This window comes from Coptis chinensis, chromosome 8 (assembly GCF_015680905.1).
Source record: "Coptis chinensis isolate HL-2020 chromosome 8, ASM1568090v1, whole genome shotgun sequence".
Classification (NCBI taxonomy): Eukaryota; Viridiplantae; Streptophyta; class Magnoliopsida; order Ranunculales; family Ranunculaceae; genus Coptis; species Coptis chinensis.
The window spans coordinates 10,693,843-10,708,024 of NC_141463.1; the positions used below are offsets into that span (position 1 = coordinate 10,693,843).

Below are 14,182 nucleotides of genomic sequence, written 5' to 3' on the forward strand. Positions count from 1 at the left end.
AAGAATTGAAAATGGAACTTAAACTTAATTACTCTCTTGAAAACTAGATCTAGAATTCTATATATTTTTAGGTCTAACTAGCTACCATTAACAAAGAGTTAAGCTTTGGTTTTATACTTTCAGATCCAAAATCGTGCATGGGCTTGGAGCCATGTTTTGGGCCGAGAATCAGGCCCAAACCCAATTCTTCGATCAAAAAGGCCTCTTCAGCTGCAGTTGGCTTCAACAGACTTTTCGTCTACTTTTGCTCCTCTGATTGGATCAAGGCTTAGACCATTGGAAAGCTCTTTCAGAGCGGTCGTTTTGACATAAGGTAGGCCCCATTCGGAGGTCCGAGTCCAAAGATCTGACCCCGAAAGTTCTGGCGACTTGTGTCTTTGTTCGACGCGTCGACTTTTCAGCTTTTGACCGGGGCTTTAGAAAGGCTTTGTCTTCTTGAATCTTGGCCTTTAATCACGGAACTCCTTAGTAACCGACCTTTGCTCCTTTATCTCGGTAAATTGGCACATTTCTGCACATAATGGACTTTGAAGCCTGAAATGCATAAAAACACGTAATTAGTGTTAACTCTTAATTATTACTCACATAATTGGTCTAAAAGTATGACTGTTACAGGGTTAAAACTACAGTTTTGGGCTCTTATCAGCCATCCAAGTGGCTAAGTGGACTGTGAGCCATCCAAATGGCTAACTGGAAATGTGAACTGTCCAGGTAACCAAGGATCGGTCTTTTAGACTTAATGTAAAGACCCCAATGGAATCCATTAGTAAGGGTACTAATATGGTGGTACATACATCGCCCCCTCTTTGCCAGATGGAATTTATTCGATTTGGTAAAGAAAAAAGTTACTGAAATAAGAGTTTGGTATCGCAAACGCAAACCAGGACTTTGATTGCACAGAGTTTGGTATCGCAAATGCAAACTTTGCGACTTTGATTGCATAGAGTTGGTATCGCAAACCCAAACCAGGACTTTAATTGCCGCGAGTTTGGTATCGCATAAGCGCAAACTCACGGGACTTTGATTGCCTAGAGTTGGTACCGCAAAACCCAAACCGGGGACTTTAATTGCCGCGAGTTTGGTATCGCAAGCGAAAAACTCTGTGACTTTGATTGCCTAGAGTTGGTACCGCAAACCCAAACCAGGACTTTAATTGCACAGAGTTTGGTATCGCAAACGCAAACTCTGTGACTTTGATTGTCAAGAGTTGGTATCGTAAACCCAAACCAGGACTTTGATTGTACAAAGTTTGGTATCGCAAACGCAAACTCTACGACTTTGATTGCCTAGAGTTGGTATCACAAACCCAAACTAGGACTTTGATTGCACAGAGTTTGGTATCGCAAACGCAAACTCTGCGACTTTGATTAACTATTTTTCGTTTATAAAGAGTTAGTTCCTGAAAATCATCGCATGAACGCCAATATAATGCAACTTTCAAAAATACTCTAGTGTTTGAACAAATTTAGCTCTTAACATGTCTCCGTTGCCCCCAATTATGATATGAGTTAGAAGACTATTGAAGTCAATGCACTTTTTCTGCTAGTATCATAGAAATAACTGTACATAGTACTGAGTCATTGTAGGTTTTTGCAGTTGTCTTCAGAATGATATACTTACCAGTAGTAAGACTCGTTATGTTATCAGCCATAAGCATAAATGACACAGCTATTGTTAATTGGTGTTAATTCCAAATCGTAAGTACTCGACAAGTGCTTGCCCCCAGTCTTGAGTTGTATATAAACTTGAACTTTATTCTGATTTCTTGATATTTCTTCAGTTTCTTCCAAAAATAACCTTTTGACCGCGTCTTTAATTTGCTGGTTAGTGTAGGTTTGTTGGGATTCGCTAACGTTTTATGTCAGATTGTACAACTACTTTAATTGTAGCCTCCCCCATATATGCATTTTTGTCAAAGTGGTAGCTTCGAGGCTTTACTATAGGCCAGTTTTGAGGACGCCTACTAGTTGATCCATAGGCCAGTTCTCGATTCTTCACCGTTTAATGTGCTTTCTTGAACGACATAGGGAAGGGGCCAATAATGTCAAAACTCCATTGCAAATGACCATGGAGAAAAAATTGGATGCAATTCGGTGGCTGGTAGAGCACCTATGTTGTAGTGTTTTTGACAAGGTATATATGTTCGAGAAATTTGATTGGCATCTAGTTGCATACGAGGCCACCAATATCCCTGGGTCATTGCCTTATGAGCCAAATTCTGACTACCGACGTGATTACCACAAATGCCTGCATGAATTTCTTTCAATACGAGTAAGGCTTCTGCTTTGGTGAGGCATCTAAGCATGGGGGATTAAATATTTCTCTTTTTATACAACTGTGGATCACCATTGGACGATGTTATCGTTAAAAATTTCCAGGCATCACGCTTGACAGTCTTAGTGAGTTTGGGGTCTGAAGGAAATATGTCATTGTTCAAGAAGGCAATGTATGGAGTTCGCCAGTCCTCGGTTGGTGCTGTCAGCATAGGCGATCAAAAGCGTAGGTCCCCTTTCTTGAATCGTTGAGATCTTAGTCACCTTGAACAACTCCTGAAGTTAACTCTGTTTCATTACCTTAGTTAAACATGTCTATATCTTGAGAGGAATCAGAATTTAGCTAGTTAAGCAACAATTTATCATTATCATATTTTCTTTTTCTTGTGGTCACAACATGAACAATTAAAGGTGATGACTCTGAAAAAGCAATGAAAAAACAACACGTGTTGATGTAAATGTCCGTGAGTTGCTCAACTGACAAATCAATACTTGGATCTTGCTGGAAATCGACGATGACTTTGTCTTGGGCCATCAATAGTGATAGATGCAGAGAGGTATGCCAAGGCGTCAGCGTGTCGAATGTCATTTCGAGGTCTCTGAATGATTGAAATGACATCAAATTGACGAGCAAACCTATGGATCAAATCTAGATATGCTGCCATCTTATCATCCCATGCTTCAAAAGAGCCTCCAAACTAACTTCCCACTAATAGAGAGTCGGTAAAAATTTGAAGCTTCCAAACTTTTAATCCTAAAGCAGTACGCATGGCTTCACTGATTGCTTCATATTTCGCTACATTGTTAGATGCTTTGAAACCGAAACGAAATGAGTGCTTAATCGCTGAATCATCAGGAGAAATAAAAAGACACCCGAACCAGGATCCAAACTGGTTATATGATCCGTCTGTGTAGACTATCCATGCGTCTGATGACAAGGTAATAAATGTTGTGGGACCTCGCCGCCCCCAACTGTTGCCTTTTCAGTGGATGAGTCTTCGTCATGATTGATTTCTGTGACCATATCATTGATTGGAAAGTCCGACATTAAAGATGCAAAAACATGACCTTTTTATGAAGTACGCGGATCAAAAGTAATGCTATATACACTCAAATAATTGTCCCAATCTGCCAGTCTATTTGATTCTTGTGCATTCCGGAGCACTTTGCGAAGAGGATACTCAGTGTATACCTTGACCAGTCGTCCTTGAAAGTACAACTTAAGGCGTCTTGCAGAGTGAACCAAAGTGAGAGCAATTTTCTCAATTCTTGAATATCTAGTTTCCGCCCCCGTTATAGTTTTGCCGATGAAAAAGATTAAACAACCATCTTCACCATCACCAAACAATACTGCACTTACCGCAGTGTCTGTGGCAACCAAGCAAATTCCGATAGGTTGCCATGTAGCTGGACTTGGAGGAGTGGGCAAGTCGTGAGCCCGGAGCCCTCTATCAACACATAGAAGTGGGTGGTAGGTGTTTTTGGTCAGACTCCCAGTGCTTTGACAACATAAGTGAGTATTGTGGCTGAGATCACCTTATTAGGCCTAGGACATTCCCTGGTTTCTCTTTCACGAAGTAGAATAGCACAATCGAGATATGCGCTTATAAGCTAGCCCAATAATGTAGAGGCATTCCATTGCTCTTTTTTGTTTCTATTTGTTGCTTACATGAGATTCTTTTGAGCTTGCAGGACTGTGAGAATGAGATCCTTAAAAGAGTTGATCTCTGCAAAATGTTAGAAGACCAACAAAAAAAGAAATATATAAAATAAATCTAGCCAAAAACGATGCTTTGAAACATGCATCTAGAATTAGACCTGAAGTCTAGTGATTGGAAAACACCCAAGATTGATTCAGTATTAATCCATGTACGTATCTGGGATCCTTTCTTTAGATTAATGAATTTAGTGCAAGATCATAAGCACCATACCATACTAGGAAGATGGGAGTACTGGATCAATCCTTCAGATTGCTTACTTCCTCAAATAGATTCATCCAGCATGAAACTCTCATCCACGCCTTACCAGACCCCGAAAGAAAGTAAAACAAGCATCCATGTTTCGTTCAATTGACATAGCATCTATAACTTGGCGGCTTTGCACAAATTTATGGAACTTGTGTATCACGACCAGATTACCGATTGTGGATAGATACTGACCGTCAGCATAACTGTGGTGTAGAGAACAACAACTTTTTGTTTGTTCCTCAGGAGACATCAATCGCCTTAATAGATTTGTTGAAATATTTCTTGGCCTGGATTGATTTGGTGAATCGGGGGACAACATCAGTGGTTCAGAATTTTTCGTTATTGTCTTGCAAATGATGGAATACACTGTGGTTTTCTCTAGATCTTGGGATTCTTGATGGAGTGGATGAAGCAGTATTGTTGTTGTCTGTTTGTACTTGCTTCTCTTCGTTTATTTGCTTCTGCAAGTCCGCGTTATGCTCCTTTTCCGCCGAGCTTGTGGTGGCGCCTCGGGATCAGTCTTCATCACTTGTCTCCATATTTTATGGATCTGCAAATGGATTTACACCTGCATCTGCATCTGGCGAATTTGTACCATTATGAGGAGAATATACTAGAGCCTTGGACCTTGGAAATTTAGATCTAGGTTGTCATGGTACTTGAAGTAGCAAAGGTGGAGCCAGTTGATTTGATGCAACTTGATCGACACAAACTTCAACATTTTGTTGATTGTTTCCTTCGGATGGTTGTGCTCTTGCCTGCTTGTTCGCTAGAGATCTTGTTATATTGCCATTGACAAAGATGGAGAGAGATACGTGGAGGAGGGAACATTAATAAGAATCGCAGACAGTGCCAATTATGTTTGGGTACGAATTTACCCAAACACTATTGAATCTGCAAGGGAAGATGTTGTATAAAGAGTGAGACTGTGCGTTAAATGGTTGCCTACGTATCCAGAATATGTTTCTAGAATCAAGTCTCCAAAACGTCGTTCTTTGTTAAGTGAAGAGTCTTATTTATAGAAATAGAAAATAAGAGTTCTGAGAGCACAATGACTCTCACTAGATAGGACTGGTTAACTGAACATGTGACCGGCTCGGTGATTATTTGGACACGTGGAAGAACGTCGGATGTCTAACTTAACATGTGAGCCGTCTAAGTGGCTAACTAGAACTGTGAGCCGTCCAAGTGGCTAACAGGAACTGTGAGCCGTCCAGGTAAACAAGGATTGGTTTTTTAGACTTAATGTAAAGACCCCAATGGAATCCATTAGTAAGGGTACTAATATGGTGGTACATACAATGACATCTCCCTCCGAAGGCAAACGGTGGAGCAAAATCGGGCTAAAAATACTGCCAAAAAAAAAGAGCTCGTGCAAAACAAACAAGTGAGCAACGTGCATCGACACAGTCAGTTGATACTTCTAGAAGAAAAGAAGCACGCATTGGCCAAACCTCTGAGCAGAGAGAAACTCATCGTGGCCTAGACACTGCTCGTAGAGCTTTGGCTCGTGGATTGCAAATGGATGAATTGAAGTGCGACATTCCAGACAAGCTCTACGTAGAGCTCGTAGAAGAATAGCATTTGAAAGGCAAAACCCTGTTGAAAGGGCTGTTCAAAACGCCCTCAATGCGTTCCGTAGAAGAGTTGTTGGGCGAAGAGCGGCGTCAAGCAATTGCGAATCAAACGTGGGTTATTGCTCGTCATAGAGTTATTTCGCAGAGCGTTGTTCATCAAAGCCTTCCTGGTGTTCAAGTTATGGTGGGTGAAGACAATATCTGTGAAAGCCCTAATCTACCACCTACTATGGACGACTGCATATCACTCTCCAACGCACAAGTCTTTTGGAGATCATGCAATGATATTTCATGGGCAAGTTGTCCTCTATGCAAAAGAAAATTTCCCGATCTAAAGATTTATGCAGGTATTTGCTTTTCTTTGTATATTTTGTTGGAATATGTTTGTATTAAGTGAGGACCTCACCTATAATAACAAAGAATGCTGCAGGTATTTGTACCTCTTGCAAGTTGGATAACCAGGCGAACCCTGACGCTAGCATGTTCAATGTTAACAATTCAATGGATCCGCGGGCATTGTGCCTTTGGAACTGTCTCGTTTGTCTGATCTAGAAAGAATTCTCATTGCCAGGGTGCACCCCATGATGTCTATGTATCGTGTTAGGGGTCAACAATACAAGTACAGTGGTAATGTCATAAATTTTGCCCAAGATGTCAATCTGATTGCCACTGTTCTGCTATTCAAGCCCGCTAATTTGTCTGCAATTCTTATCGTTAATAGAGGGGGACCACATGCAAGCAAGGAATTCCGTGTTCGGCGGGAATTTGTTCGCACAACATTAGTTTGGTTGAAAACTTATCATCGATACTATAATGATATAATTATTGACAATGGAACTATAGAAGGACTACCTGTAGGTGGACAACCTGAAGACATACCACAGATGTGCCACCCTGTGGAAGATACCGAAAATGGAGTTTTTGCCATACCGGGGGAAGCAGATGAAGATGAGGGACCACCTGAATTGCAAAACCATGATTTGCACATTGACGAGTTTCATGTTGTTGGAACCATTTCTATTGCAGCACAACCCAATCAACAAGCACGTCTCCAGAGGGCATTCAAAGTACCAAATGTAGATCAAACTAATGCTCATATGCCTTTTACAACTAACATCATTGATGAGTTCTCAACCCTTGGATATGTTGCTATGGCATTTCCAACTTTGTTTCCTTACGGTGATGCTGATCTATGACAAGCTCGCTAGCGAAAAGTCAATCCATTGTTGTACTTCCAATATCTGATGAGATATCATGATGGGCGTTTTGCTAGAGATTCGAGATTTCGCTATTTTGCTTGGAACTCTCTTTCAAGGTGGCAGACACTTTCTTTAGGTGATATTTTTGTTAGAAAAAATCCCAGGGATGCTGAGTTGTCAATTGAGGAAATTCGAAATATGGTTTCGTCCGACGACAAGCAACTAGCTAATCGTGTCTCTTACTTTGCTAACAACATATGTGGTACCCGATCTTATTGGTATACAAGATTGAAAGAACTAACTGCCATGGTTAAATAGTTAGGTGCACCAACCATTTTCTTCACACTCAGCGCTGCTGACATGCAATGGCTAGAACTGTTCCATATTTTAGATCCTTCTAATGATCTTGAAAGGATGCCTCCTTTCGATAAAAGAAGGGGACGCGCAAAGTTAATTAATGATAACCCAAATGTTGTCGCTTGGTTCTTTCAGGCAAGGGTGGAATTCTTCTTCCGGGATTATTTACGAGATGAGTTCTCTGTGGTTGATCATTGGTACCGGTTTGAGTAGCAAAATCGTGGTAGTGGTCATGTTCATGGATTTCTTTGGCTATCGGATGCTCTAGATGTTACTAAGATTGGTACAAGTGCTATAGATAGAGCTAATGTCATTGAATATTTTGATAGACTTATTTGCACTTTGAATCCAGACCCAAGCATGTCTAGAAATATGCAACAACATCCTTGTGCACGCACTTTGCCACTCGACTTACAACTTGATACAAACGAAGATGACTACGTTTCATTGGTCAATTGGGTCATGCGATACTCTATATGTGGAAGTCATTGTTTGCGCTTACACAAAGCAACAAAACAAATGGTATGTCGCTTTAGATACCCATTTGATGTAATTGGTCAGTCGAAGATTGTAGAAGAGCCTCCCAACAGTAACATGTATCGTTTTCTAGGGCGCCGGAATGATGAACTTGTGTGTTCCCACAATCGAAAGATTTTGCAGACCTGGCGTGCAAACATTGATTGGTCACCTGTCCTTTCAGTGCAATCAGTTGTAAATTACATTGCTAAATATGCCGCAAAAGCTGAACTAGCCTCAAAAAGTTTCAGAGATACTTTCCAAGAAATTGTTGAAGATTTTTGTCGACCTTGTCAAAATGCAAGATCTGCTTTCAAGCGCCTACTTATGAAAAGTGTCTCTGAAAGAGATATTTCTTCCCAAGAAGTATGTCACTTGCTAATGGGGTACCCATTGACACGATCATCCAAAAAATTTGTACTCTTAAATGTAACCGAGAAGAGCATGCTAGTATCAATTGTACGCCGTAGAATAGTGGACAACGATGATGAAATTGTTGGAACAGATCCAACCTTTGTAGGAAGATATATGCAATGACCTTCTTGCTATGAAAATACTTCTCTCCTCTATATGGCAAAGAGTCATTACTTTAAGCAAAAGGTTTGGCACACATCTCGAGTGGTCGCAGTTGTGTGTTTGGTTCTAGAGCTAGACAGTGATATCCTACCAGACACTGAAAAATGGGAATCATTTTGTCGTCAACAAGTCTTAATTCATCACCATTATCGAACTCTCGAAGAAGCTAAGGGAGAATTTGCATTGTGGTCTGAAAGATACTATGACTTGGGTTTTAAAGCCGCTCATGGGATTATTCTTCCAGAACCGATAGATGAAGAGTTTGAAGATGGTATTGAGTGTAAATACTCAAATTCTCGTTAAGGGAATTTTCGTAAATTACATAGCAAACCTAGGGACATTTATGTAATTGGTCGGTCGGGTTTACATTTCAAACGTACATAAATTAATGAAACTTAACTCCGACTCATAAGCCACGTTAGGTAAGCAACTCACATACGAAAATTTGACAAAAATGTCGGTTAGCGGCTTTTCTGCGTTCGAAGCTGGCACGAGTTAACAGCTTATAGGTATGAGTAGGTTATCGTTATAACATGCGGTGGGATAGAATGTAGGAGATAAAATTAAGCTGGATGGGCCGGAAAAAAAAAATAATAATTACGTCGCTAAGTCAAATTTGTTAGTGGTTAGGAGTTTAAGTATGGCTTTAGGCCTAATTTAGACATTTGGGCTTGGGCCTTAACTAACTAAACAAGTAAAGACAAAAAATAAAACTTATCGCACCAAACCAAAAACCAACCAAAATCGCACCCAATTCTCTCCATTTCGCCCAACACTTAGAACCTAGGAGAGAGAACACTCAATTCTCCCCAAAATTCAGTGATTAAAACCTCAATTTGCACACCTAATCCTTAGAAACTGTAAAACCAAAGGTGAGGATTCGAAATCTCCTTGAAATTCCAGCGTACCAAGCGAAATCAAAGTGAAAGGTGAGTTAATTTTGCCTCAAACAAATAGTTTAAACTCGATTTAGATGGAATTGGATATATTGATGAAAACTAATTGAATTGGGGGTTTTAAATTAGGCAGTAGCTGTTGGAGGAGATACAGCTTAGCGAAATTGGTGGAGCAGATAGCTAAGGAGCTATTCTTACTGACTCGGTATGAATTATTATATATTCACTCTATTTTAGAGTAGTTCATGTTAGTTATATATTTGTTTAGGATTAGGTTGATTAACGAATGGTTGGGAAGGAACACACCTGTAATTATTGCTATATTTAATATGAATCGAAGGGGGCGGAAATTGTTGTAGTTGGAGTTGGGGGAAAAACCTTAATAGGAAGTTGGAAGTGATATGATTGGTGTTGACGTGAGGTACAGTGCTAGAAATGGCCTGTAGCTCTGTTAACTGTAGTTAGAGGAAAAATTTCCTGAAACCAAATTCGTAGTGTCGAGATTTTTCTCGGCTTGCGTTAGATAAGAATTTCTCGTTAGTTGATCAATTATAATAACCGACGTATATGTATATGATGTTATAGGAGCTAAATAAGAGTGGATTCGGTTAAGCGGGCTTGATTCGGTTAAGTGGGCTTGAGGAGAACGGAGCTTGCTAAGGTAAGAACTTACATACCAATATATAGCATGCTTATTTTCATGCATGATTTGATTGTTTTAAATTGGGAAAGATAGTTTGTGTATCAACCATGCATGTATATGTGATATTCATGTTTTGCATTGTATTTACTTGATATAAACTAAATATATGAATAGCTTTCGTGTGAAATGGTTTTGCGAAATCTGGGTAGCGGGGATTTATTTTCTTTGTTAAAAGAGCAAAACTGGTTTTGGGAAGGGTTCTCGTCTCTTGTCTCAGTAAGGAGACAGAGAGATGGATTTTGTAATGTGGGTAAGGATTACCCGGTTGTTTGTAACTATGTGTGAGGTTCTGGATTGTTCCACGGATGGTTCGTTGTTATTTACGATGATTCGCCATTTGGGAATCATCGGTTGTCATTTAACTGGCCCGTTTGGGAGTCATAGGTTGCATTACTCGATTGTTGGAAATCCAGGCTCACACATACAAAACCAACAGTTTTAAAAGAAAAACTAAATATGTATCTATAGTATTTGGAAATGACCGGTAATACGAGTATATATATATATATTATTACTATGCTTATCACGAAGAGATTTAGAAAAGGAATTGTGAATTCCTATAAAGAAGGAACTGTTGTCGCATTTCCGGAGACGACAGTTCGCTCTAGAATTCCAACTGTGGTGTACACCTTTCGAGGTGGTGGGCTATCTTTAAAGGGATGCATCACAGGATGTAGTCCAGGAATTCCTTCTCTACTTTTCTAGATAACCATGCTTGTACATGTCACGTTGTATGGTGCTTAGCTTGTGTGAGGTTACATGTTACCTCGATGAGGTTTAGACGCGAGGAGTGAGAGTTTAGTCCACTCCTGGATGTGTGTCAGGATCCTAAGCAGTCTGCAGTCGTCGAACGGTTGACCACCGTAAGTTAGGTGACGGCCCGTATGGGGGTCGTGGTCGCGAGGCCCACCTGAGCCCTAAAAGCTTTGGGGATTTTGTGTGTACGAACACAACAACGGCATTTCAGCTCCCTGCCGGTAAAATCTGGAAAACAACAGTGCATGGTTCACATTGGAAAGTAGTAAACCGAGATATGCCTGTGACTGGGGCTGAGTATCAGTCGTACCCTCACCATTCTAATAGGATGCAGCGGCCACAATAGTTGTATGATGATTGTGAAAACTAGATTTTGAATATTAACGAAGCATGTCAAAATGATTTCTACTAGTTAGTGATGTATTATATAGTCATGATATTTGGATATTAGTATGGAAACCCTGCATGTTTTAAATATTTTCTATAAGTAGACTATTTATTGGTTATGTGCGTTTCTACTGGGCATAGTTGTTTTGCTCATCCTACATTAACATTTCAGCCGATCCAGTTGCGGAGGAGACATTCCCTAACCCTAGTGATGATGGTTATGGGGATTTGGGTGGTTTCCCCTATGCTTGACGAGGGACAGAGTCAAGTTCATTTTGGGTTGTATAGAGAGAGGCTAGTTCATTCTTTTGTTGTATATATAGAGAGCTAGTTCATTTTGATGTAATACTCGATGTAATTGAGTAGCAGTTACACTTAAACATTTTGTGGATATATAGATATATCACTGTTGTTTAGAAAGTTGGTCTGTATATATATGGTTGTTGGAAGGATGAATTATGCGATGTCCAAGTTTTATGACAGGTTTTTGTATAAGAAACGTCGATTAAACAAATGAAACTCTGCCGAAATTTCAATAGAATTAGGATAGTGACTGCCTCGAGATTCATCTCCATGTCCTCGAGATGTGTGATGGGTCTCGGGGCGTGACATTGAGGTAGAGCTTGGTATTGAAGACTTACTTCGGGATGAGTGGATGATGACAGCAGCAATGGGGCCCACATTTGTCCCTGGGGAAAATGTGGAATTAGGAAGGAGAGACTTTGACATTTCACACGATTGGGCTGAAGGTTTACACCGATATCCAAATATTGAAATTGATCGAAAATTTGTGCATACTCTGCGTTGTGGCAATGAACTGAATAATGAACCCCCAACCCGTTGTACCAGATAATGACTTATCTCATGAACAAAGAGTTGCTCATGATATGGTTGTTAGAGCAATACAAGATGGAGCATTTATTCGTTTAATTGTTTGTGGGGGAGCAGGCACGGGAAAGTCCACTCTCATAAATGCAATTGTGTATTCAGTTACTGCATTTTTCAGAACAACAAAGTAGTACGTGTCATGGCTCCTACTGGAGTTGCCACTTTTAATATTGGAGGTGCAACCATCCATCATGAACTCGCTATCACTATAGAATAGAAAGGTATTAAAGAAACTTCCAAAAAGATTGAAGGTGATCAATGTCGACGTATGTAGGAAGACTTTAAAGACACCAAACTTATCATTATCGATGAGTACAACATGGTCGGAAGAAGTATGCTTGCAAATATTGACCGGCGTTGTCGAGATATTTTTGCAAAGAACGAGCCATTTGGTAACGTATCTATTATCCTCGTTGGTGATATGCGTCAATTACCTCCTGTATGTGACAATGCAAGGCGGGTCTATTAAAAAACAACATGGTGGAATTGTGTATTCTACTTTCGAGAAATGTGTTCGGTTATCACATATATTTCGACAAGCAGGAGATGAGCAAGTATCATTCCGAGAAGCACTGTTTAGACTCAGTAATGGAACTTCCACCGTTAGTGATTGACAATTATTTCTAACTCGAGATATTTCCTCCCTCAATATGGAAGAGATTAACACCTTCAAAGATGTTTTGCGTCTATTTCCGACAAAACAGCCTGCACATGATTACAATCTCACCCGACTAATTGAGCTTGGAAAACCAATTGCTCGAATTGTCTCAAAAAATAATTGTGATACCGCTACCAAGGTTTCGTCAGATGATGCAAAAGGTTTGGAGAAAGTTCTGTGTCTATCCCTTGGTGCACGTGTTATGCTTCGTTCAAACCTTGCCACAACAAATGGACTGGTTAATGATGTAATGGGCACTGTTGTGGATATTGTTTACGGAGATGGTTGCAAATCACTGAAAGATATACCTCTTACTGTTATGGTAGGCTTTGACCACTATCGTGGTGCTAGATTCCGTCCAGATTCTAATACAATACCAATTACTCCACAAACATCTCATTGGAAGATAGGTGGTGCTTCGTGCCAACGCATTCAAGTTCCTCTTGTACTATGTTGGGCTATAACAATTCACAAAAGTTAGGGGCTCAATCTTGATCGGGCTGTGGTTGATATTGGTGAAAGGGAAAGCCTTGGTTTGACTTTTGTTGCTTTGTCTCGTACAAGAAAGTTGTGTGATCTAGCATTTAGCCATATGTTCTCTTTGGAGAGACTTCAAAAGATTGGAAAATGTGTTGGTCTTAGAGGCCAATTGCAAGAGGAGAATCGTTTGTTGCACTTGTCTGCTTCAACCATTTGATATTCTTGGAAAATCTGATTATTGAAATGTTAATTTATTATTTTAATCTCGGTATGTAGTATTCATCTTTCTAACTTTATTTCTATTAATATTGTTTGCAAATTCACTTCATCAAGATGTTTTATATTTCTCATAAATGAATATCTAATGTCGTTATCATGCTTAATTTTGTTGTTTGGATTTATATAGGTTCTTCCACAAGTAATGTATAGGAGGACATTTTTTTATGGTTGCTGCAGATGGATTTTGTCACTTCAGCTACTGCCTTTTATATTATAGTTGTTTGGACTTTTGCTAACCCCCCTCTCTGTGTCTTTTGAGTTGAGTTGAGCAGTTTGTAAAGTAAATAACTATGCAATTTGTTATATGTATATTATTTTAGAACTTTTGGGATGTGTTACTTTGATTCGATGTTGTTATTTTGGTTCTTATGGTTCTTCAAATGCATGTTTTTACATATGACAAGTTTAATGATTTCTAGACATGACAGGTTTTTTATGATTTAATATTGAAAATACAAAAGAGACTGTCGAAATTTTCATTCGTAAAATATGTGTTATGATTTTTTTACGTGGAGAATGTAATATTTGCTTCTAAAGTAAATAACTGTGTAACTTGTTATATGTATAGTGTTTTAAAACCTTCAGGGTGTTACTTTAGTTTTCTGATGGTGTTGTATATATGTATTTTTGGTTATTCAAATAACGAAAGACAAAAATATGTTTCTTTGGA

General features: G+C 39.5%; 2 protein-coding genes across 2 annotated transcripts; both read left to right on the plus strand.

Moving 5' to 3' along the window:
• Positions 1–7,061: 7,061 nt before the first annotated feature.
• Positions 7,062–8,426, plus strand: LOC147479888 (uncharacterized). The gene is made up of 3 exons (XM_086578515.1): positions 7,062–7,294; positions 7,367–7,508; positions 7,587–8,426. The coding sequence occupies exons 1-3, from the start codon at positions 7,062–7,064 to the stop codon at positions 8,424–8,426; spliced, it is 1,215 nt and encodes a 404-aa protein (XP_086434641.1).
• Positions 8,427–12,745: 4,319 nt separating this feature from the next.
• On the plus strand, positions 12,746–13,234 carry LOC147479889 (uncharacterized). Its single transcript, XM_086578516.1, has one exon. The coding sequence runs from the start codon at positions 12,746–12,748 to the stop codon at positions 13,232–13,234; it is 489 nt and encodes a 162-aa protein (XP_086434642.1).
• The last annotated feature ends 948 nt before the right edge of the window (positions 13,235–14,182 follow it).